The sequence below is a fragment of the Bombina bombina genome, chromosome 4 (genome assembly GCF_027579735.1).
Source record: "Bombina bombina isolate aBomBom1 chromosome 4, aBomBom1.pri, whole genome shotgun sequence".
NCBI classification, from domain to species: domain Eukaryota; kingdom Metazoa; phylum Chordata; class Amphibia; order Anura; family Bombinatoridae; genus Bombina; species Bombina bombina.
In genome coordinates, this window is record NC_069502.1 from 931,923,165 (window position 1) to 931,949,707 (window position 26,543).

At 40.8% G+C, this 26,543-nt stretch overlaps 1 protein-coding gene across 1 annotated transcript in view; it reads left to right on the top strand.

The window, feature by feature from the left end:
- TTC13 (tetratricopeptide repeat domain 13) overlaps positions 1-23,960 on the top strand; it is a 259,316-nt gene extending 235,356 nt beyond the window's left edge. The window contains 3 exon segments of the mRNA XM_053711897.1: positions 6,150-6,228; positions 10,970-11,049; positions 23,418-23,960. Of these exon segments, the coding sequence (XP_053567872.1) occupies positions 6,150-6,228; positions 10,970-11,049; positions 23,418-23,535 (277 nt within the window). The 3' untranslated portion in view covers positions 23,536-23,960.
- The last annotated feature ends 2,583 nt before the right edge of the window (positions 23,961-26,543 follow it).

The following is a 26,543-nucleotide window of genomic DNA, read 5'->3' on the forward strand; positions in this document are numbered from 1 at the left end:
GACCTAAAGTGCCTAAACAAGTTTGAGTGTTCCCTCTTTCAAGATGGAGACAATACGGTCAATCCTTCCTCTGGTTCAGGAAGGACAGTTTATGACCACAATAGTCCTGAAGGATGCATACCTTCACGTCCTGATTCACAGGGAACATTTTCAGTTCCTGTGGTTTGCTTTTCTGGTCCAGCACTTCCCGTTCATAGCTCTTCCGTTTGGCCTAGCTACTGCTCCTAGGATATTTACAAAGGTTTTGGGGGCTTTTCTAGCCATTGCCAGAACACAAGGTATTGCAGTAGCGCCTTACCTGGACTATAGGTAATCAGACTCATGGTGTCCTGGATGGACATCATTCCTTTTGCCAGATTCCATCTCAGACCCTTACAACTATGCATGCTGAGACAATGGAACGGCGACCATTAAGATCTGTCTCAACAGATCGTGCTGGACAGCCTGTCGAGAGACTCGCTCTCCTGGTGGCTCTGTCGAGATCATCTGTCTTAAGGCACGTGCTTTTTAAGACCGTCCTGGGAGATTGTGACTACGGACGCAAGCCTTTCCGACTGGGGAGCCGTTTGGGTTGCCAAGAAGGCACAAGGTCTGTGGACTCAGGAGGAGTCCTCCCTTCCGATCAATATTTTTGAACTCAGGGCAATCTTCAATGCCTTGAAGGCTTGGCCCCTTCTGGGTTCGTCCCAGTTTATCAGATTCCAATCAGACAATATAACCTTGTTCCCCCTGATGGTTGATATAGGCAACCAAGAAGTTCCTTTGTGATGAGAGAAGTATCTCAGATACTAGAGTGGGCGGAGACTCACAAATGTACGCTGTCAGCTATCCACATTCAGGGTGTGGAAAACTGGGAAGCGGACTTCCTCAGCAGGCAATCCTTTCACCCAGGGGAATGGTCTCTTCACCCTGAGGTGTTTGCAGAGATATGCAGCGAGTGGAGGATGCCGGAGATAGATCTCATGACATCCCGCCTCAATACCAAGCTACCCAGGTACGGGTCGAGGTCGAGGGACCCTCAGGCGGAACTGATAGATGCCCTATCAGTACCATGGATGTTAAGACTCATATATTTTTTTCCTCCATTACCTCTTCTCCATCGTTTGTTGGCTCACATCAAGCAGGAGCGAGCATCTGAGATTCTGATTGCTCCGTCGTGGCCGCGAAGGACGTGGTTTGCGGATCTGATGGATGTTACCTTGTTGCAGAGATCTGCTCATACAGGGTCCCTTCGTTCATCAAAGTCTAGATTCTCTGAGGCTGACTGCGTGGAGATTTAACGCTTAGTCTTAGACAGAGAGAGGGTTTTCTGAGAGTGTTATCAACACTCTGGTTCAAGCTCATAAGCCAGTTATTTGTCGTATCTACCATAAAGTGTGGAGGACTTATTTGTACTGGTGTGAAGATCGTGGCTTTTCCTGGCATAAGATTAAGGTTGCCAAAAATTTTAACATTTCTCCAGGATGGACTGGAGAAGGGTTTATCTGCTAGTTCCCTAAAGGGGAAGATATCGGTCCTGTCGGTGTTACTGCACAAAAGATTGGCTGAGCTTCAGGATGTGCCGTACTTTGTTAAAGGGATACTAAACCCAAATTTTTTCTTTCATGATTCAGATAGAGCATGCATTTTTAAGCAACTTTCTAGTTTACTCCTATTATCAATGTTTCTTCGTTCTCTTACTATCTTTATTTAAAAAAGGAATGTGATGCATAGGAGCCTGCCAATTTTTGGTTGAGAACCTGGATTATGCTTGCTTATTGGTGGGTAAATGTAAGCCTCCAATAAGCAAGTGCTACCCATGGTGCTGAACCTAAAATGGACTGGCTGCTAAGATTTACATTCCTGCTTTTAAAATAAAGATAGCAAGACAATGAAGAAAAATTGATAATAGGAGTAAATTTAGAAAGTTGCTTAAAATGTCATGCTCTATCTGAATCATGAAAGAAAAAATTTGGGTTTAGTGTTTCTTTAAGGCTCTGGCTAGGATCAGACCCGTGTTTAGATCTGGGGCTCTGCCTTGGAGCCTCAATCTTGTTCTTAGTGTTTTGCAGCAAGCTCCGTTTGAGCCTATGCATACTGTTGAGATTAAATTGTTATCTTGAAAGGTTCTTTTTTTGGTTGTCTATTGCCTCCGCTCGCAGAGTTTGAGACTTCTGCTTTGCAATGTGACTCCCCTTATCTTGCTTTCCATGCTGATGAGGCAGTTTTACGCACTAAACTAGGGTTCCTCCCTAAGGTGGTGTTGAATCGTAATATTAATCGAGAAATTGTTGTTCCTTCCTTTTGTCCTAATCATTCTTCAGCGAAGGAACGTTTGCTTCACAATCTAGATGTGCTTTGTGCCTTGAAGTTCTATCTTCAGGCTACTAAGGAATTCAGACAATCTTCCTCTTTGTCATCTACGCGGGGAAGCATAAGGGGCAGAAGGCTACTACGACTTCTCTATCTTTTTGGTTGAGGAGTGTCATCCGCTTGGCTTATGAGACAGTGGGACGACAGCCTCCTGAGAGGATAACGGCTCATTCCACTAGAGCAGTGGCTTCCTCTTGTGATTTTAAGAACGAAGCATCAATGGATCAGATTTGTAAGGCGGCTACCTGGTCCTCCTTACACACTTTTTCTAAATTTTACAAGTTTGATGCGTTTGCTTCGGCTGAAGCAGCTTTCAGGAGAAAAGTTTTGCAAGCTGTGGTGCCCTCAGAATAGGGTCCGCATCTTTTTTTCTGTTCCTTCCGTTTATTCATTCAGTGACCTCTGGAGCTTGGGTATAGTTTTCCCAACAGTAAGGAATGAAGTCGTGGACTCTCCCTGTCTTATGGAAGGAAAACATGATTTATGCTTACCAGATAAATTCCTTTCCTTCCTGGCAGGGAGAGTCCACAACCCCGCCAGTAATTTATGTTTTTGATGGGCGACTCCCTTTTTTATATTATTTCTTCTGGCACCTTTATACCCTGATGTTTCTCCTACTTTTCCTTTTTCCCTCGGCAGAATGACTGGGGGATATGGGAAGTGGGAGGGATATTTAAGCCTTTGGCTTGTGTGTCTTTGCCTCCTCCTGGTGGCCAGGTGTTGTATTTCCCAACAGTAAGGAATGAAGTTGTGTACTCTCCCTGCCAGGAAGGAAATTAAATTATCTGGTAAGCATACATTGGCAATCCAATTTACTTGTTTTAGCTAATTTGCTTTGTTCACTTGGTATCCTTTGTTGAAAAGCATACCTAGGTAGGCTCAAGAGCTGGAAGTTTGCTGCTGTTTGGTGTCTGCACACATATGCCTCTTGTCATTGGCTTAACGATTTGTTCAGCTAGCTCCCAGTAGTACATTGCTACTCCTTCAATGAAGGATACTAAGAGAATGAAGCAACATGTATAATAGAAGTATGCTGGAAAATTGTTTACAATTGTATGCTCCTATCTGAATCATGAAAGAAAAAAAATTGGGGATTCAGGTCCCTGTAAGCACACAACACTGAGGCATTTACCCATTACTATAAAACATTTACATAATTGGATGTCTCCAGCACTTTCCAGAAGTAATATTACAATTTTGCCATCTAAATATTTTTTAAAATAAACACTTTAAATAAGTTATATCCCTGGGGCCCCTATAGCTCTGTAAAAAGCTATGGATAGTTTGTTTATGCTTTTAAAGTGACAGTAAACACCATAAAATAATTACAATAAAAAGTGTTTGCAATATACTTCATTATTTCTTTCTTTTCCCCCTTTTTTCATGTAATTTAGCTCTAATAATTGTGATTAGCTTTGTTGTCTACAGACCAGATTAGCTCCTCCAAATAAGGCAAATGATCAGGTAGAGCTTTGCTTTTAAAACAATAATTATAACAAAGTGGTCTTTTTAAAAATGTTTAGACTTGGCTGATATTTTACTCTGTAGCGGGTCAATACATCTCCTCAAGTGGTCCAATAATTGTCAAGTTAGTTGATTGACCATTAATTGCTTGAGATATTGAGGTTTCCGTAAACATCTGTATAACCAAAAAAAGACACAAGCAGAGAAGACTTACAATAATACATAACTCACATCTTGTAATATTAGAGATGTTTAGCACGGCAGCACTACCCATTGGAAGTATAGGGCGTAAAGAGATGTCAGCCACACTAAACATTCTGTGGTTATTGTGTTTTACCATGGACTTGTAATACCAGATTGTGGTTTAATTTTAGCACGTGCTGTGAGTGCTCCATTTGTAATCTAGGCCAGCATTGATAAGAGCTGCTTATTTTGAAAGTACAAGTAGCCCTCAGTTTACGCCGGGGTTAGGTTCCACAAGGAATTGTTGTAAATCGAAACCGTTGTAAATTGAAACCCAGTTTATAATGTAAGTCAATGGGAAGTGAGGGAGTTAGAGGACAGGCCCCTCTCAAAATTGACATAAGTAATACCAAATACATTATTTTTAAAGCTTAAAAATTACTTTAAATGCTAAACAGCATTATAAACCTAATTAAATAATCACACAACAGACTGTATCATCAAACTAAGTTTAATGAACAAAAACATTTGCTAATAATTACACAACAGACTGTATCATCAAACTAAGTTTAATGAACAAAAACATTTTTTACTTGCATTTTTCTGCAAACAGTTCTCTGCATTGTTAGCATGTTAGATAATATTGGGTTTGCACCTATTCTATGCATTTCAATCTGTACTGATCAAGCAGTTAGGCACCCTCACCTCAAGCAGCTGGACAGGAAGATAATAGGGAAGTGGCTGCTAGATCTTGCTGCTTTGAAAGCTGCTCGATAGCTAATGTCTGTTCTGTGTACACAGATTAATTGCAGACCTGCTAAGCACTGCTTTTCAATGCTTTTCAATAGCAGTCATATGACTGGAAAAAAAGGTTGTTGTTATGAAACGGGGCAAATTGAACCGGCGTAAACCGAGGGCCACCTGTATATGTTATTTGGGACAAAAAAAAACCCAATTAGAGCCATAATTGATTACTAAACTTATTAAAAGCCTGGAACTTATAGGGACATTAAACCCCAAAAATGTCTTTCATGATTCAGATAGAGAATACAATTTTAAACATTTCATTCCAATGCCGTATTTTCTAATTTGCTTAATTCTTTAGATAACCTTTGTTGAAGAAATAGCAATGCACATTTGAGCCAATCACACAAGGAATCTATGTGCAGCTACCAATCAGCAGCTACTGAGCCTATCTAGATATGCTTTTCAGCACAAGATATCAAGAGAATGAAGCAAATTAAATAATAGAAGTAAATTAGAAAAGTGTTAAAATTGCATGTTCTTTCTAAATCATGAAATAAAAACATTGGGTTTCATGTCCCTTTAAGGCCAATAGATCCTACTGATTACATAAAATTTTAGTATAAGGTAAGCTTGAGAATAATAAATATATAGTATAGTTATATGTGACTTTGGAGGAGAAACAGACAAGGTATAAATACTTTAGACATGTCACCCCAGTCAGTGGTCTGAAATTCATTGGAAAATAATGTGTACAATTTTTTTAATTGATCATGTAGCCAACTAACATAAATATCGGGCAATGTCTTATGTGCTAGCATTTTTATCTTGAAACTTTGACATTCTGTGTACTAATGCAGTTAACTGCAAGGTGTTTACTTATTACACGTTTTAGCCCTTAAGAAAATATTTAATGAGTAAAAAAATAGATCTTTAATGTCCAAGTTTTATCATTCCTTTTAGAGAATAAAATGCCCCAGTAATAGCTTATAACTGAAATAGCTTAAAGGTTTACATGAAATGTTACTGTACTAAAGGAATAGTAAAGTAAAAATGTAAATTTAAATGGGTTTGATAGAATTATAATAGAATTATACGCAACTTTCCAATTTACTTTACTTATTGACAAATGTGTTTTGTTTTCTTGGTATCCTTAGTTGAGGAGTAATTTTAGGTAGACTCGTAGGTGCACAGGAGTATGCATGTATCTTTAGACCTCTATGGCATCAGATTGTAAAGTTGTTTAAAATTACATGCTCTATCGAAATCATGAATGTTTAATTTTGTTTCTACGGTCCCTTTTAAGGTTTTTTTTTAATGATTAAAATCACTTCCAAGCAAGGAAGGCACAAATACATAAAGGATTCTGTAGTGTTTTGAACTGAAAAGACTATTTATTTTTCTAGTGTTGTGGCCTATTCTGTGATTATGGGTGCTTTGATGGCCAGTGGCAAAGAGGTATCGGGCAAAATACCAAAGGGAAAGGTATGTCTGTTTATAGTAAAAAATATATCTATTTATATATTTTGATTTTGAAAACTATATTTTTGTATTTCAACTTTTAAAATATGCTCCTAAAAATTAGTTCTTGATTTTTACAGAAATATTGCTTAATAAGTGAATGTTTGAGTACTCACACTGTAATTTTGTGTTTTTGTAGTTTGTTTTAATTTATAATAAGATATAAGTAATAGAAAAAAAAACATTTAAATATGTTTGAGAATACACAAACTGTATAAAAGACACAAGATGTGCTTGTAATCTATGTGAGAATTTCTGTCCTGTACACAAAAGGATCAGGGTTTTGGGGGGGTTTTCTAAAATGAGCAAACATTTTGCATAGCTATACACATTTCTTCTGTTATGTGTGATCAGTCCACGGGTCATCATTACTTCTGGGATATAACTCCTCCCCAACAGGAAATGCAAGAGGATTCACCCAGCAGAGCTGCATATAGCTCCTCCCCTCTACGTCAGTCCCAGTCATTCTCTTGCACCCAACGACTAGATAGGATGTGTGAGAGGACTATGGTGATTATACTTAGTTTTTATGACTTCAATCAAAAGTTTGTTATTTTAAAATAGCACCGGAGCGTGTTATTACTTCTCTGGCAGAGTTTGAGGAAGAATCTGTCAGAGTTTTTTACTATGATTTTAACCGGAGTAGTTAAGATCATATTGCTGTTCTCGGCCATCTGAGGGAGGTAAAGGCTTCAGATCAGGGGACAGCGGGCAGATGAATCTGCATTGAGGTATGTAGCAGTTTTTATTTTCTGAATGGAATTGATGAGAAAATCCTGCCATACCGTTAAAATGACATGTATGTATACACTTCAGTATTCTGGGGATGGTATTTCACCGGAACTACTCTGTTAAAGGTCACTAATCCTTTTTAATAACTATTTACCATGTTAAACGTTTTTGCTGGAATGTAGAATCGTTTACATTGCTGAGGTACTGTGTGAATAAATATTTGGGCATTATTTTCCACTTGGCAGTTTTTTTGCTTTAATTGTGACAGTTTCGTTTCTCTTCACTGCTGTGTGGGAGAGGGAGGGGCCGTTTTTGGCGCTCTTTGCTACGCATCAAAAAATACCAGTCAGTTACTTTTATATTTCCTGCATGATCCGGTTCATCTCTGATAGATCTCAGGGGTCTTCAAACTTCTTTGAAGGGAGGTAAATTCTCTCAGCAGAGCTGTGAGAATTCTTATAGTGACTGTGAATAAAAACGTTGCTTTGTATTTTTTATGTCAAATTTAATTCTTGTAACAACAGACGCCAGCCTACTAGGTTGGGGCGCTGTCTGGAATTCTCCGAAGGCTCAGGGACTATGGAATCAGGAGGAGAGTCTCCTTCCAATAAACATTCTGGAATTGAGGGCAGTTCTCAATGCCCTTCTAGCTTGGCCCCAATTAACAACTCGGGGGTTCATCAGGTTTCAGTCGGACAACATCACGACTGTAGCTTACATCAACCATCAGGGAGGGACAAGAAGCTCCCTAGCAATGGTGGAAGTATCAAAGATAATTCGCTGGGCAGAGTCTCACTCTTGCCACCTGTCAGCAATCCACATCCCGGGAGTGGAGAACTGGGAGGCGGATTTCTTGAGTCGCCAGACTTTTCATCCGGGGGAGTGGGAACTTCATCCGGAGGTCTTTGCCCAAATACTTCAACGTTGGGGCAAACCAGAGATAGATCTCATGGCGTCTCGCCAGAACGCCAAACTTCCTCGCTACGGGTCCAGATCCAGGGATCCGGGAGCGGTTCTGATAGATGCTTTGACAGCACCTTGGAACTTCGGGATGGCTTATGTGTTTCCACCCTTTCCGCTGCTTCCTCGATTGATTGCCAAAATCAAGCAGGAGAGAGCATCAGTGATTCTAATAGCGCCTGCATGGCCACGCAGGACTTGGTATGCAGATCTAGTGGACATGTCATCCTGTCCGCCTTGGTCTCTACCTCTAAGACAGGACCTTCTGATACAGGGTCCATTCAAACATCAAAATCTAACTTCTCTGAAGCTGACTGCTTGGAAATTGAACGTTTGATTTTATCAAAACGTGGTTTTTCTGAGTCGGTTATTGATACCCTGATACAGGCTAGGAAGCCTGTTACCAGAAAGATTTACCATAAAATATGGCGTAAATACCTATACTGGTGCGAATCCAAACATTACTCCTGGAGTAAGGTTAGGATCTCTAGGATATTGTCTTTTCTACAAGAAGGGTTAGAAAAGGGTTTATCAGCTAGTTCATTAAAGGGACAGATTTCAGCTCTGTCCATCTTGTTACACAGGCGTCTGTCAGAAAATCCAGACGTCCAGGCTTTTTGTCAGGCTTTAGCTAGGATCAAGCCTGTGTTTAAAGCTGTTGCTCCGCCATGGAGTTTAAACTTAGTTCTTAACGTTTTACAGGGTGTTCCATTTGAACCCCTTCATTCCATTGATATAAAATTGTTATCTTGGAAAGTTCTGTTTTTAATGGCTATTTCCTCGGCTCGAAGAGTCTCTGAGTTATCAGCCTTACATTGTGATTCTCCTTATCTGATTTTTCACTCAGACAAGGTAGTTCTGCGTACTAAACCTGGGTTCTTACCTAAGGTGGTCACTAACAGGAATATCAATCAAGAGATTGTTGTTCCATCCTTGTGTCCAAATCCTTCTTCAAAGAAGGAACGTCTTCTACACAATCTGGATGTAGTTCGTGCCCTCAAGTTCTACTTGCAGGCAACTAAAGATTTTCGCCAAACTTCTTCCCTGTTTGTCGTTTATTCTGGACAGAGGAGAGGTCAAAAAGCTTCTGCTACCTCTCTCTCTTTTTGGCTTCGTAGCATAATACGTTTAGCCTATGAGACTGCTGGTCAGCAGCCTCCTGAAAGAATTACAGCTCACTCCACTAGAGCTGTGGCTTCCACTTGGGCCTTTAAGAATGAGGCCTCTGTTGAACAGATTTGCAAGGCTGCAACTTGGTCTTCGCTTCATACTTTTTCCAAATTTTACAAATTTGACACTTTTGCTTCTTCGGAGGCTATTTTTGGGAGAAAGGTTCTTCAGGCAGTGGTTCCTTCTATATAATGAGCCTGCCTATCCCTCCCGTCATCCGTGTACTTTTGCTTTGGTATTGGTATCCCAGAAGTAATGATGACCCGTGGACTGATCACACATAACAGAAGAAAACATAATTTATGCTTACCTGATAAATTCCTTTCTTCTGTTGTGTGATCAGTCAACGGCCCGCCCTGTTTTAAGGCAGGTAAATATCTTTTAAATTATACTCCAGTCACCACTTCACCCTTGGTTACTCCTTTCTCGTTGATTCTTGGTCGAATGACTGGGACTGACGTAGAGGGGAGGAGCTATATGCAGCTCTGCTGGGTGAATCCTCTTGCATTTCCTGTTGGGGAGGAGTTATATCCCAGAAGTAATGATGACCCGTGGACTGATCACACAACAGAAGAAAGGAATTTATCAGGTAAGCATAAATTATGTTTTTCAGTTAGTATATCTAGATATTTGCACATCAGTTTATTTACTTCAATATATGAACAGTTTTACATCATAAATAGCATCTATAATAAGCCAGTTTTCTTTGGAACATGTGTTGTGTTTGTGTCTGCTTGTGAAAATAGTATTTTTTTTATAGAGCAGAACTGTGTCACATGACTAAAGATTACTTTTATATAAAATATTTTGATTTTTTGAAGCATATTTGCTGTTTAAAGGGTCCCATCGTCAAATAATAGCTTGCTCTAATTTGTTAGAGCATGTCATTATAAGACTAATGACCCTTTAATGCTGTGTTTATCCCACAGAGGTGTTAAACACACAGTAAAAATTACAATTGTGACCCGCTGAAACTGACACTGATCCAATCAGTAGCACTAGTTCCATACGACTAGCACTGCTGATTGGATCAGCAGCCGTTTCCGCTCACTGCCAACAGTGCGATATTGGTCCCAAGTGGTACTCCCTGCCTTGCTCCACAAGACTCTCCCCTAGTTTTAACAGCTTTAAGCGCTCCCTAAAGATTCAGGGATGCATACAATCAACACTAACCTTTCCCAACTCCATTGCTTTCCCCTTAAACCCCTTAGAATGTAAGCCTATGAGCCTAGCTGTTTGCAGATCGCCTTCATATGTGCCGACTGCAACAGTGCAACTCTCGGCAGGGCCCTCTACCCATTTGATCCCTCTGTTATCCTGTATACCAACTACAGTATGTTTATAGTGCTGCGGAATCTGTTGGCGCTCTACAAATACCTGTTAATAATAGTTTTTCGACTAGAATTCAAGTTCATTGAATACTTCCACCTAAGAAACTCATAGTGTGGGAACTGTCCCACCAGTGTATAACAAGTTTGTTGTGTTCAACATCTAAGATACCTTTTACAAGCTCTGCTGTAGGAAAAGTGTTATATTTTTTATTTATTTTTTTTGCCATCATCTTCAACAGGGAAAAGCCTTTATGGCTATTTTCTTTTCTTGTAGAGCCCCCAAAAAATTACAATACAACATATCAACGTATTATAGATTCTTAAATGTTACTATAACAGATTTGACCAAAAATGTGTGTTCCCTTAGACTGATTTTAGATTGCAAATAACTGATCTGCATATAAAGAATGGAACAAAAATACATTTTGACAAATAAAAAAACATAGATTTATTTTTTTTCATGACTGAAACTTTGTTATGTTCATATTTAACCTGTTGCCTGTTATTTATAGCTGGTTGATTTTGAAGCCATGACAGCTGCTAACTCAGAAGCATTTAGCAAAACTGCAAAAAGTTGGATGAACTTACAAAGGTAACTTGATGGATGTAATTTCTTCTAAATTTCACGCACTTTTAAAAAAAAAAAAAAAATATTTGATATATAGAATTGTTTAAAATGTTATTAAAAAAGCAGAACATTCTAAAAAAGGTGGTTTTGCCTCACCTCATACCACTATTGTTTCATATTTTGAGAACCAACCCGTACGTGTTTCTGTAAATATTAAATGGTGTGGATGAAAAATACTAACAGAGAAATAAAGTACTAACATCATGAGAGAGATATTGAAATTGCAAGCTCTCCTCAGTTTGTAACCAAATTCAAATGAAGTTTTTGGGAGCCATATTATGTTTGAAATGTTCTAATGATAAGTTGATAAGTATAGGTATAAGGTGAGCGATAGAGTTGTTTTGTGAATTCAAAACAATATGCTTCGTTATAATACAAGCTGCTTATATGCTTTGGGATAGCAGGGAGACCAAAAAAACCATGTACAATATTAAGTTTTTGAAAGTTAAGGGCCACGGCCCACTACATACTTCTTATGCTTATTCTAGATTTCAGAACTACATAGTGCATCAGGAGTATACATGCATTTTTCCATTCAGTTAATGTACTCTTCATTTTTTATGTGGTTTACTGTATCCGCTTTCAGTGATGTCACGCTTATATATATCCGCTTTAAATTAATCATTCAGCCTTAAGCATATGATGGGTTTTGCAGTATAATTAAGTATGTGGTTGATAGAAATATGTGCGATCATGTGACTTTATATGGTGCTGATTGGCTCCTGGGGCATGTCCTCCAGTCGGATCCACCAGCGTTAAAGCCCAGTGCATTTAGGACTTCATGGAACGTCCCAACGGCGTCTAGGGGTTAAGCACCACATTGTAAAAGTTCTGCACACAAATCAATTTAAAAGCATTTAACTCCATTGCAGCCTGCAGGCACATGACAATGCGTCTTCGTCATACAGGGGGATCACCATTAAAACACTGTTTCTTTCTAATGACAGGGTGAGTCCACAGATCATCATCAATTACTGTTGGGAATATCACTCCTGGCTAGCAGGAGGAGGCAAACAGCACCACAGCAAAGCTATTAAGTATTACTTCCCTTCCCACAAACCACAGTCATTCTCTTTGCCTCTCGTGCAAGGAGGAGGTGAAGTAATTAGGTGTCTGATATAAGATTCTTCTATCAAGATTTTTTGTTTTGAAGTCAGGGCAGGCTTGCCCTGAGCTTCCATCACGGTCTGTGTCTAGCTGTACTCCACGTTAGTCTCTTCAGTAGGGCAGTGGTGGCTTTAAAGTAGTTAGGAACTTGTGAGGTGGGCCTTGCTGAGTTTTTCTAACATGTTGCTGCCCTGGTATAGAAAGCCTGAGTAGGTTTACTCTGTCTTTCTTTGTTTCATAGGTCTCTGTGAGGAGCGGCATCCTCTCATGCAGGGTGATCTGTCCTCCTGCTGGACAGCTGGATATACAGGTAAGTGCCTTTTGGTCTTCTGGGTGGAGGCTGGCACTGAAGGGGTTAAGAACCCTCTTTATTTTATATGGGACTTTGCATCCTAGTCGGGGTGTTTTTATGGCAGGGGCAGGCACTATATTTGATTTGGAGACTTAAGGTTGAACTCCTTCACAGCAATGAAGGAGTTAAGTTAATCTTTTATATTGGCTCAATATAGAATCAAAGATTTATTATGCAGTACAGCACTATGTTAAGGACTGCATCTCATTAAACAGCCTTTCAGACCCTTACTCTCATCAGGATCCCTAGAATTTTGTTCTGTCTTTAGGATGTCTGGAGAAGGGTTGTCAGACAGGGGAACGGCATGGGAGTGCTTCCTCTACATTATGCCTTAGTTATGGGGGAGAAGTCAGGGATTATTAGGTAGCTAATTTATTTAGTGTGCGCTTCATTTCCTTGCCAAGGTTTTAGTTCCTGCCTCCTTCCTCTCCAAAGCGGAGCAGCGTCATTTTTCGGCGTCTTCATTCATTGGGGTTCTCTCTGCTTCGTTCTCAGACATGGGGATGGAGCGGCACTCATTATCTGTCCCATTTATTTCCACTTAATAAGAGGACGCTGTTCAGTGATGTCTGCAGACCGGGAGAGCAGTTTTCAGGTCTAACCGCAATGTGCCTTGTATTTCAGTTAATAATAATTTTCAGGCTCCTGGGACAACGGTTGAAAATGTTTAGTCCCTTATATTGAAATCATTCTTTAAATAAAGATATATTTTTAGTTTTTAGCCCTCTATAAGATGACAAGCAGTGTATGTGTATCTTATTTCCTTCTGTTGAATTTTACCAACTTTCAAGATTTAAAGTTACAGTTTTTCATAAGAGAAGGGTTTATATATTATGTTCTTGTAACTTTTTCCTGAGGAAACGTTCATTGAATTCCTTCTGTGTACTGTACATTTTACCCTGGAAGGATATACATATGTTTTGTTGCCACTGTAGTTTAGTGGTAATATTTCTAAATTAGGCATGTTGGCTAATACAGATTAAGATACATAGGGATATTTTGCATAATTTTGGAACAGTGGCTTGTTCCTACATGTTGTGTTTTCCTTTGGGATTCAGAATAGTTTCTTTTAACTTTTCTGTTACTCATTTCGGATTTAAAGTTAAATGTTTAATTAGAGCCATTATGTCTCCCAGGATGAGACTGTTTAGGCAATGCCACAGCTCTCTCCTTTATTGTCCCATGCCTTAATGGCGTCACATGCAGTGCCCTGCGGTTCCTCTAAATCTCCTGGAGGAGTATAATTGCTGGCATATTTTTCAGCTCAGGTATCTTCGGCGGTATCGGCAGCTTTTACTGTTTTTCTTTCCTACTGGGAAAATGCAAGAGGACATTTTAAAGATCCAGATAGTAAGGTTCTGCTACACAGGCTGTTCCCTCTTCTAAACTGGCGAGGGGGATTAGCTGGTAGTTTCTGAGGGTGAGTGAAATCTCAGATTTGGACAGTATAATTCCTTCATTTGATACTGAAGTTATCTCCTTCAGATGTATGCTTACATACCTCGTGTACTGTTATAGGAGGGTTTAGCTTCTTGGACAACATCGATATCCCTGTCGTTGTCAACCCTTGGAAGTTTTGTAAACTTGATCATTTCTATGATGAGACTTCCTATGAGGAAAGATTTCTTGACGTGCTATGGAAAATTTGCACAGGTATTGGAGAAGCTAGGGATTCCTTTCTCCCGGCCTTTATAGGATTTTCCTGTTGCTGACTCCATTAAAATGCACAGTACCCTAAGTAGAAGGGAGTTTTTTTTCTACTATGCCTCAGAGAATAGATCTTTATGGAGGATAGCTGCTCTTTTACGGATCCATGGATAAGAAGCTGGAAGCTTATTTGTTCTTTTAGAACAATGCATTGTATTATTAGACTTGCAGTCCTAGCCCGCTAGACATTGCAGCTGTTCAGCTGGGAAGCCTACATGTGGCTTAGTGGTACAGGCTAGACTTTATAGTTCTGCAGTGACAGATTCAATATTTAGTTTTCTTCCAAATCTATGCTTCTGGCGTCTCCTTTTCAAGGATGAGTTCTTGTTTGGACCTGGTCGGTTAGTATTATCCTGTGACTTTGCGGGTGAAAGAAGTTGCCTATCACTCGTCAAGAGAGTGAGACTAAAGGAACTTTTTCCTCTTTCTGCAGGGTCAGTCATGTCCTTTAGAACAATCTCAGATTTTCTCCTAGGGGCAGACTTCTCCTTCTAGAGTATCTGCAGTCCAGGTACGATGATAAATATTCCTTGAACAGGGTTCAGGACGTTTCTCTCTGGGAGTGAGAGTTCCAACCTCAGTCTGGGAATGGGATCTGGGTATTTACCTCAAGCTGGTGCTGGCCTTCAAAATATTATCCATTATCTTTAAATGGTTCTGGAGGGTCTGTTCATAAGAACATAGACCTGAGGGATGTGTGTTTATTGTTCCCATGTTTCAGGATTTTCTCTAGGTTATGAGTTTCAGCCGAGAAAGACTTAGGTTCTGGGGTAGTACAAGGGTTCTTTTCTGGACTATATATGGTTCAGGTGTCATCCTTCCCTCAAACTATCTCTTTTTCAAGCGATGTTGTCCAATCTATTTTCCCTTGGATGGGAAATTAATCTGTAGAAGTGTTCCCTTGTTCCATCTTCATGGGTGGTTTATTGGGGACTTTTATGGACTATGTATCTAGAGGAAGTTTTCTAACAGAGTTCAGATATTTAAGGATTTATTCCTTTTCCCTCTCCCTGCAGTCTACTGTCCAGCCAATAGCAAGCTCTAGTTGTCCGGTAGATAGCTTAACCTGTTACAACCAGTAGGTTGGGAGTTCGGATCTAGCTGCAGCTGATTTTCCTTCACTTTTCAGTGATTCGATATAGGAGGGGATTGGTCTAATGGTTCCCATAGACTTCATTCCTTTTGCTATTTTCCATAAAATGGAGAACTTTTGAATCTGTCTTAAATGATAGATCTAGTTCAGTCGTCGGGAGCCTCTCTCCCGTAGTATTTTTCAGGAATATCTATCTCAGAGTGCGTACTTCTGGAGATATTTCTGGGTGATGTCACCACAGATGCCAACCTACTGGGCTGTTAAACTGTCTGGGTCATGTTTAGATTTTGGACTAGGAAGTGTCTGCTCTTCTCTTTAACATTTGGAGTAGAGAGCGATTTGCAATGCGCTGATGACTTGGCCTTTTGGCCTCAATCGTCCTTAGCTTGGTTCCAGTCAGACAGGGAGGAATTATGGCTTCCTTAGCCATATAGAGGTGTGTTGGATTGTTCAGTGGGCGGAAGTTCACAATTGCTATCTGTCCTCCTCTTCCTAGGGGTGGACATTGGGAATCGGACTTCTGAACAGACAGATATTTATTCGCGGGGCTTCTCCTTTCGGAGGTGTTCTCTAAGTAAACCCTCAAATGGGAGGTCTGGAGTTGGCTTCTGAGGGCGTTTCGGCAGAACGCCAAGTTTCCAAGATACGGTTCATGGTCAGGTTATCCACTGACCGCCCTGATAGACGTTCTGTCATTTTTTCTTGGATTACAGTCGGGCATACCTGTTTCCTTTGTTTGTTCTCCTTACACAAGTCATTGCTCGTAATCAACAGGAGAGAGTGGCGGGGATTAGAATAGCCTCTGCGTGGCCTCACAGGATCTGGTATGCAGACCACCTGGTAATGTTGTCTCTCCACGTTCCTGAGGAAGGACCTTCTGAGTCAGGGTCCTTTTCTTCTTTAAATCTAGTTTCTCTGATGCAGCTGCTTGGAGATTGAACGTTTGGTTTTGTTTAAGCATGGGGTTTCTGAGTCAGTCATGCAGACCATGACTCGGGCTTGCTTGCCTTTTTCTGGTGAATTGCCGTAGAATATGGCGTACTTCTTATCGGTGTGAATCCAAGGGCTTCTCTAGGAGTCAGTCCCCTGAAGGGTCAGATTCTGCATTGTCTATTTTGCTAAATAGGCGTCTGGTGGAAGTGCCAGCTGTGCTATCTTTGTCGGGCCTGGTCAGAATCAGGCCTGTCTTTTTATGTTGGTTGCTCCCCCACCTTGGAGCCTTAATTTTTTTTTCTTCAAGTTTGGCAGTACATTCCATAGATATCTCGGAAGGCTATCTTTTCTGCTCGGAGAGTCTCGGAACTCTTAGCTTGGCAGTATGATTCGATTTTATCTTCTTTCCGATAAGGTGGTTCTTCGTACTAAGTCAGTTTTTCTTCCTAAGTTGTTCGGATGGGAATATTATTAGGAAATTGTTGTTCCCTCTCTATGTCTTAATTCTTCTTATCATAAGGAACGTTGATGGCACAACTTGGATGTTGTGTGTGTTCTTAATTTCTATCTACAGGCGACTAAGGATTTTTTGCCAGTTTTTTGTTTGTTTCTCTGGGACAGCTACTTCTCCTTCCCTTTGGTAGAAGTATATTTCGTTTGGTTATGAGACTGCTGAACTGCAGCATCTTGAGAGAATTACAGATCTTTTCACTAGGGCTGTCTCTCTGCTTCTTGGCTTTCAAGAATGAAGCTTCTGTGGAACAGTTTTGCAAGGCTGCAACTTGGCCCTCTTTGCATACTTTTTCTAAATTTTATAAAATTGATACTTTTGCTTCGGCTCAGGCTTCTTTTGGGAGGAAGGTTCTTGAAGCAGTGGTGCTTTCTGTTTAGGTTGCTTGTCTTGTCCCTCCCTTATCATCTGTGTCCTCTACCTTGGGTATTGATTCCCAACAGTAATTTATGATGGACTCAACGTGTCATTAGAAAGAAAACAAAATTTATGCTTACCTGATACATTTATTTATTTCTTGACACGGTGAGTCCATGGCCCGCCCTGTTTTTCAGACCGTTTTTTTTTTTTGCTTCAGGCACCTCTGCACCTTGTGATATTTACTTTCTCTCCTTTTCCTTGGGTCGAATGACTGGGGTTTGTGGGAAGGGAAGTGATACTTAACAGCTTTGCTGTGGTGCTCTTTGCCTAGTGGGTGGCACTCCCAGGCTTCATGGGAGCACCATTGACGTCCCCATGTATGCACGTGCTGATGTCACAAAGGGGCTGAGCCAGGAAGCTCAGTGTAGCTGCTAGGGAGTTAGAGGGAGGTTCTTCTAACCCATCTTTCTCAGCTCCCATAGCAGCTACAAACCACTCATTTGAAAGATAATGACCTCTTCTTTTAAATGGTGGTCTTGGAGCAGTAGAAGAAAGTTGATTTAAAAATAAAGTAAAAACAAAACACACAAGGTTTATAGATTATATGCACAATGGGAAAAAAACTAGTATGTCTAAAGACCCCATATAAAGTATTTTTGCTATTAGACAAGTCCCTTTCTTAAAAAAAAAATATGGATATTGTTTGATTAGTCGGTGATCACTAGTAACAGTGAACACCTTGCAAGAAGAAAAAGTGCTTTTATTTCTGTACTGCATAATTGGTCCTCTCTAATCTTTTTTTTTTTTTTTTTTTTTTTTTTTATAACCCCCAAAAGTCTGTATGGGCCCCAATTTCACATGTGGCTAATCTGGATGACAATTTAGTAAGGTGATCATAGTAACAGCAGTGGTCACTGGCCTATTTTTAATATTATTTACTAAAATCAAAGCAAAAATTGTACATATTTTTTTTTTCTTCATAAATGGAAAGAGTCCATAGCTGCATTCATTACTTTTGGGAATTAAGAACCTGGCCACCAGGTAGAGGCAAAGACATTCCAGCCAAAGGCTTATACCCCTCCCACTTACCTCATCCCCCAGTCATTATTTGCCTTTCGTCCCAGGAGGTTGGCAGAGAAGTGTCAGAAGTTTTAGGTTAGTCTCTTATGGAGGGTAGTACTCTATGGCATGGGACTGGAGTTTTAAGTAGTCCTGTCAGCCTTTCAGTGAAAGCATGGATGGAAGTCTGGAGATGCAGGGAGAGTCTTTCTGCGAAACCATCCCGACTCATATTAATAGCTTCACAAGCAATCGGCGTTAACGAGTTTCGGGGCCAGAGTCATCTTTTGCTCTGGCGAGGGTATGCTGTGCTTTTCGGTATAAACTGGCGCTCCTTTGTGTTCTATTAAGGCACGCTTTGGTGTCGTTGGAAGATCCCATCCTGCACGGATCTGAGAATTCTCAGTTTTCTTCTTCGAATAGCTTTCAGTATTAGACATAAGGGGATGAAGTATTTCTCTTATAGGCTTATTTGTTGAGTATCCTTTTCCAGTTCTGAGCTTGAAGAACAGGGTCCCTGTTGGACTATTCCTGCTGGTGCGTCTGTTCTTATTGGGCGATAACCTACGGGTTGCCTTCTTTATTCACTCCAGTAGGATGATTGTTTGTTGATTACAGCTCATGTTTGTTTTATTTTTCCTTCTGGAATTTTATTTTCTGGAATAGATACTCGCGACCTTTTGATCGCACTGTTTACTTCTATGGAAGTTTTTTCTAGAATGTTTATCTGCCGTTTATTCTCCCTCTGGGGGTGAATATATAAGGCCTTGGGCCCTTGGTAGGAGGCTAGTCCTGCTTAGGTTCAGATCCTGCTGTCCCTATTTCGTCTGTTCTGCCTGGCTGATCCGGTTAAGACGCAGAGTGCTTCACATTATTATTATTATTATTATTATTATTATTATTGTTTTTAATTTACAAGTTCTGTTGAGCATTCTGGAAGGACCTAAGGGTTTGTGTGGCGTGGAGGATTGGTTCAGTCCTCATTAGCCTTTGTAGCTGGTCGACTGGGATTCGGTGGAGTTCCGCTGTGACACACTCAGTTGTTGTAACACTCGTGGGATGCTCCTCTATCAGACCAAATTCGGCCAGTTGTCTTGTTATCCCGGCGTCGAGACAGAATGATAGGGAATATCCCAGAGCAGAGAAAGTTAGTGAGATGAGGAAGGCGGCACTCACCACAGGCAGGACAGTCCCCAGCGGCAACAGCAGAGCAGTCCTAGGGCACACCACTAGAATGGTCAGGCAGGGTTTTTCAACAGCAAAGCAGTCCAAGGACAAACCACTAGAATGGTCAGGCAGGCAGGGTTTGGCAACAGCAAAGCAGTCCAGCAGATTAAGGGTTAAGGCAGGGAGAGTAGTCAGACAGGCAGGTTCAGCAACAGTAATCAATAATAGGCAGTTAGAACGATCTGTCACACCCAGGAGCACACAAAGTAACACCTATACTTGGGCAGTGACAGATCGTCAGTGTAACATTTAAGTAGGCACAGGATTCGGGCCACTGAGCTCCGACCAACATCAGGAGCGTGCATCGATGATGTCAGCACTGCACGCATCCTGAGCCGACACTGCCCCTGGCAACGAGCAGGGAAGGAGACGCCCCGCCCCTAGCAACGGCTAGAGCGGTGCGGCGTGACAGTTGTTTCCGATGTCTGTCGGGACTTAGAGTGTTCCTTCCCGCGTGGGTGAAGGTTTAGTGGATTTAGGGCAGTCTTGCCTTTTCGGGGCTTTTTGGCCGTTACTCTTCGTGGTTTAGCCACCTTTTGGGAGGGATTGTAGCCTTTTCCTGTTTTTGGGAGTAATTTTTTTCCCTATCGGGGACGATAGGCTGTGTTGTCTCCTTCTCCAAGCTTTGCTTAGGGGTTTATCTACCGGGTTGGGATGCTTTGCATTCTTTTTCCTTAGGTGGGTTCCTCTGGTTACGTACTCTGAGGTGTTTATGGAGACGTTTAGGGGCACACAGGCGTGGCCTCGTGGTTTGCTCTAGCCTTGTTCTACTCCCTTTTTGGATGACTTGGTCTTAGTCTTGTAATGACTCTGTTGTGCTCTAGCTCCTTTTGGAGTGCTGGACTCCGACAAGGGGTGTTCTCTTCCCTTGAGTTGGGAATTTTCAAGTGAATCTTGTTTTCCGTTTTTCCGGGTTAGTCCTGTCATTCCCATGTGAGGTCTGTTTTCAGACGGGGTATTTGTGTTCCCTGGGGTGTGGTTGGTTCTACATATTTCTGGGCTCGGCCTATAGTTTTTGTCTTAGATCTTCCAGATGTCTGGAACCTTAAGATTCTGTGGCTGGTTCAGTGTGTTCCAGCTTTTCCAGGGAACATTGGCTATGACTTATGGTCTAGTTAGTTGAGCTGCTTGCAGCTTGGTCAGAATCTGTGCGTTTTTGGATACGCTCCTTTTGGTCTGTCCTGTCCTTTGAATGATGGGTGTTCTCCTTCATTGGGAGCTCTTCTGTGTTTCGTGGTGTCTGGATGATTTTCATTCAGCTTTTGTTTTCATCAGGCTACAGCTTCCTGTTTGGGGCTTGTGCGCTTTTGTTCTCTGTACTCTCCCCCTTTGGGGGGTAGTTTTGTTCTCCTTTAGGAGGTGGAATTTTCTCTCTCGGGAGGTTGGCTGTCCTGTCTTGTGGGCAGGTAATTGGAATGGGTATTTTACCCTATAGTGGGTTGTTCTATTCCATCTGTGGAGATTGAAGTTCCATGTTGAGACTGTCATTAGTATCGTGTGATCTACTGCATTTCTCCATCCAACTCTGAGGTTCTCTTGGGAGTTCCTAATTGAGGGACCTATTTGGGTTGGCACCCAAACTCTATTGGGGTGGCTAGGTCCGTCCCATTCTGTCCTTTTTTCTGGGCCAGAGATTGGGGTCTTTTTGTTCCCCTGCTTGTCAGATCTGTCTGTCGCTGGGCTGGTCTGGTGTTGGGAGCAGAATCTGGGGTTAGTCCTCGGGTCTTGAGGTACGGTGAGCCTCTTTTGAGGTTTCGGTGCTTCTCCATGTTCAAGTTACGCGAGTAGCTTTGGTGGCTTGTGGATAGCCTGTGATGTGTCCACTGCTCAGTGGATGTTTCGCAGTTTGAAGGTAGGCTTGGTGCTCTGATCTGGTATAATGGTTAGGGCAACAGCTTAGGTCTTTTGACAACTCAGGTTTGATTCCCATTACTGGGAAGTGTATTTTTATCAAATCTACTTCAGCTGCTCTTTACTTGTTCTGCAAGTATTTTTCTTTACAAGTCATCCTGGTATGACTATTGCATGTGCTTCATGGAGGTGTTATCTCTGGGTTTGCGGCACGCATTTTGGCTATGATAATCTTGGTATTCTTAGTTTCTTTGCGACTTGAGGAATTCGTCTTCAGTTGTTATTTAGGGTGAGTTTGCACTGTACTAGGAGAAGGTTTCTTCTCTGTTTTTGGATCCCGGTACTAATTTTGTGGTTTCTGTACTCTTTGGGGTCTGGGCATTGTCTTGCCTTGTTTCTCAGGACTGGTTTTTAGTCTCTGTAAACTTGACTTGGTTCTGGAGTTTTTTCCTTATTTTATTTGGAACTTCTTGTACCTTATTTAGGGTCTTCCAGGTATCCTTATCTGGTTTCTCTGTGTTCTCTTCTTTTTGGGAGATTACGGTAGTTGATCCTTTTCTCTCGTAAGGGGTGTGTTGTGGGGAACCAACTACTGGGCGATGGTATCTCCCGGAGGCGTGTTAGCTCAGTCAAGTCTATTTTCTGCGGTTTCTAGAAAGGCTTGTGGGTCAGTGTCCTTTTTCAAAGTTTTCTCGGCTTCGGACGAAGCAGGTTTTTTTGCTGGGTAGGGGTTTCAGACCTGGTGCCCTCAGAATGGCTGCCTTTTGTACCCTCCCGTTTTATCATTCAGTGTCCTCAATAGCTTGGGTATTGTTTTCCCAAGAGTAATGAATGCAGCTGTGGACTCTTTCCATTTATGAAGAAAAACATAAATTATGCTTACCTGATCATTTTCTTTTCACTCTGATATTTCTTCTACTGTTCCTTGTTCCTCGGCAGAATGACTGGGGAATGAGGGAAGTGGGAGGGGTATTTAAGCCTTTGGCTGGGATGTCTTTGCCTCCTCCTGGTGGCCAGGTTCTGAATTCCCAAAAGTAATGAATACAGCTGTGGACTCTTTCCATCTGAAGAAAAGAAAATGATCAGGTACGCATAATTTGTTTTGTTTTTTACAGTTTTTTGCCGCAGCTATCTCACATGCTATGAAATATAAATATAATAATGGCATATTGTGAATCTTCTGGGCCTGCTGAAAAAAACAATATATAATTTGTGTGGGTCACTCCCTGAAATTTGACTTACAATAGGGTTTAAATGTAGGTAGCCAAAAAAGCTCAAAATTGGCTCAGCACTTGGGTGTAAAAAAAAGCTTAGCAGCAAAAGAGTTAAAAATGTGATTTTGCTTATAAAGTTTGCATTGTTTTGATTGTTTTGTGGACTATGAATATAGAGTATTGTTTATGTCCTTTTGCTCTGGCCAAATGAGAGGCAATATCACTGTGTAGAATGTTTAGTCTGGAGACTACTGGATCCGCTCCAGCCTTTCCTTTTGAAATATTTTTTTCATTTCAATATGTATAATCTGAAATAAACTCTCTTTAGTTTATGACAATCTTAGGAATGCAGTTTAAAGGGACAGTCTAGTCAAAATTAAACTCTTGTGATTAAGATAGGGCATGCAAATTTAAATAACTAAATTTACTTTTATCATCAAATTTTCTTTGTTCTCTTGGTATTCTTTGTTGAAAGCTAAACCTAGGTAGGCTCATATGCTAATTTTTAAGCCCTTGAAGGCCACCTCTTATATCAATGCATTTTGAAAGTTTTTCACAGATAGAGGGCTTTAGTTCATGTGTGCCATAAAGATAACATTGTGCTCACACACGGGGTTACCTAGGAGTCAGCACTGATTGGCTAAAATGCATGCCTTTCAAAAGAACTAAAATAAGGCAGCAGTCAGCAGAGGCTTAGATACAAGGTAATCACAGAGGTAGAAAGTATATTAATATAACCATGTTAGTTATGCAAAACTGGGAAATGGTGAATAAAGGGATTATCTATCTTTTTAAACAATAAACATTTTGGAGTAGACTGTCCCTTTAATTATGTTAAAAGTTTAAAACACATTATTCCATAAAAACAAAACAAAACACCAAGACCTTTACAAATACTTTTTTTCACTTTTTTTCTAGCCTGCTACCACTGTACAAGAGTCTTCCTTCAGTATCCGAAACCTTCCCAACGCTCAGAACAATGATCGAAGTGCTGAACACAGACACATCATCTCACTGTCTGAAAACAATCTTATGAGTTCTATATTTATATAAGCAATTGGCAGGGACCTGTTGCTTTTTAAGTTATTTTTTTCCACAAGGAGCAAATGAGAACAAATTGGGTCCTTTACCACTTTTGATATTTTTTTTATACCAATGAAAACTTGAATTTTCTTTTCTATCTGTGGGATTGTTTTTTTTAACCCTTTAAACATCAGGCAGAGAATTCATGCCAATGTTTGTAAACGATAATGTGAAATCAACAAAAAGCTACATATTAATATTTTGACAACTTGAAAATTTAATTATCTATATATTGTGTATTTGTTGTTTTCAGGATTTTAGCTAAATTTATTTTAAAGTAAAATATTTTTTCAATGCTGTTTTCTTTTTTGAGCCATAAACTTGGTGATGGGCAGTACTGAGCAATCTGTCTAAAATAAAGAGGGACTTGCAAAACTACTGTGTATGAAGAGTGAATACACTTTAAGGAATTACATTTGCTTTCTTGTGAACAGACATGAAATGTAATATTGTTCTAACACCAATTTTCTTATATCTCATAACTGATGTGCATAAAAGCCCTGGGAAATAGCAACTCATAGAAACACACATATATATATATATATATATATATTTTAATGACTGCATTTACATGTTACTTTTTGTCAGTCTTGGGAATGCAGAACCACTAATTGATGCATGTAGCCATTCATGCCTCTGAGTGACAGTGGCTCACCATGGTTTGAGATTGGCACTAGCAAAGGTTCAGAATAAGCATTTTAAAAAATGGGGGGGGGGGGTTAAAAAGCAGTTGTTTAAATTCATATGGAAATTAGTTGAAATGCATGTTAGTTCACAATTCGTACTCCGTTGCTCACTGCCTGATAAGGTCAAGTGGTCAAGTCCCAAAATGGTTTGCAGGCAGGGGCACAACCTCAAATAGGGTGAATACACTGTTATTTTATTAAAGACCAGAACATCAATTTTGATAATTTAAAACATATATATATATATATATATATATATATATATATATATATTTCGTAAAATAATGAAGGTCCACAGTCCTCCATAACATACGGGATATATTTCCCGCCACTAGGAGGTCAAGAACCCATACAAGAGCTTTAAAACCCTCCCATCTCTCTCTTAGTTTTGTTCTTGGCCTCATAGGAGATTTAGAATAATGCTTGTTTATGGATTACAAATTGGGAGCTCAAACCCAGGGCCGGCCTTTGGGGTGTGCGATCTGTGCGGTCACTCAGGGCGCAACACCCCAGAGGGCACCGCCGCCGCAACGTTTAGGACTGAATCAGGGGCCGCCCCACACAGAGATGCTATAATACGTATACACTGGGACTGACTGTCAAGTGTATGCACACCCCGCCCCCTGATTCTTACAGCACACTCAGCATGACTTACTATCCTGTCTGCAGGCTCACAATCCTGTTTACAACTGTGCTACTAACTGGGGCTGTGTGTGGTCTGGGAAGCACCAGGCAACTTTTCAATCACAGAGCTCAGCTACAGAGAGGGAAAAGCAGAGGTGAGAGAACAGCAGAGATTCAGCAGAGGGGAAAAAAACGAGTGAAAAATACTTTGTCGGTTTTCTTTTCCTCTGCTGAATCTCTGTTTTTTCCTCTCTGTAGCTGAGCTCCGTGATTGAAAAGCTGCCTAGTGCTTCCCAGACCACAAACAGCCAGTTAGTAGCACAGCAAGCTAAGCTGATGGCTGATGCTTTTACTTTGAGACAGTGAGTGACACGAGGATAAAACACATTCCATCCTGCTTCCTCCGAATTCTATGTTGTGCTGACTTACCCTCCCTCAGTGCCAGAAGCCAGGAAGTACCTGAAGAGGCTGGCTGTAAAAGGGATATTCCAGCCAAAATTGGAAACCACATGGGTGCATTTGGGTATGGAACAGAAGCAATTTTGTAATATACATGCATTAGCAAAAATGCTTCTAATAAAAGCTATAGCTGTTTCAAAAGTGTATTTAAGTATGCACCGTGTACCAGCATTTCAAACAGCACTTGCCCAGAGAGCCTAAGGTGCTTGTACCATCTGGTAATGACTCAATTTGTTAATTGCGGACATGATACAAGCCCCACTGATTATCTGAGCAGCTGCATTATTTAACATGTGGGTGCAGTGACAATATCTAGCTATGCTTCACATGCACGTGCAGAGAAAAATGTTAACACTAAAACAGTGATAACTTTTACTAAAAGCATTTTTGCTAATACATGTATATTGCAAATATGTTTCTATTCAAAGATGTAATAAATCTATGTGCATTTAAATTTTGACTGGAATGTCCCTTTAACTGAGGTGCATCATCACTGAGCATCAAAAAGAGGGGAGGGCGGAGTTTGCCACATCCCTGAGTTCTGAGCAATTTTTTAATATCTACTACTAATATCTACTACTATTAAATATATATGCTGTATAATTTGTGTGCAAATATCTTTTAAAGATGGCTATGCAGATTATATCCATATATGTATGGCCCCTATAGTTAACTCATGACAGCCTAATGCCCAAATTATATTTGATATCAGACAGAGACATGGTCTTTGCAGCTCCATGTGCTTTCTGTTTATGGTTTATGAAACATATTGCACAGTGCTCAAGATGGGTTCCATGTTTGGTGCCCTGTGTTATGCAAGGTTGTGTTTCTCTTTGCTCTCTGAGGTTTCTGGAGGGGACTCTTTCTAACAGAGACTCACTAATGGTCACAGAGAGGGCCTCTGTTAGAGAGAACCCCCTCCAGGTCCTATTAGACTCTATTGTAGTCTCTAATGGGGCCTGGTGGGGGCTCTTTCTTTCTAACAGAGACACTGAGAGGGCCTCTTTGGGGTGTGCAACCTGTGATCTATGCTGGGGGGGGGGGCATGGCACACCACGGGAATAGCCCGTACAGGGTGCCTGAACACCTAATGCTGGCCCTGCTCAAACCTATAGGAGACCCAGAGTCCCTGAGGCGTATCATTTATAAAGAAGACAGAAAAGACTCTTCACAGAAGCTGAATGACACAGGA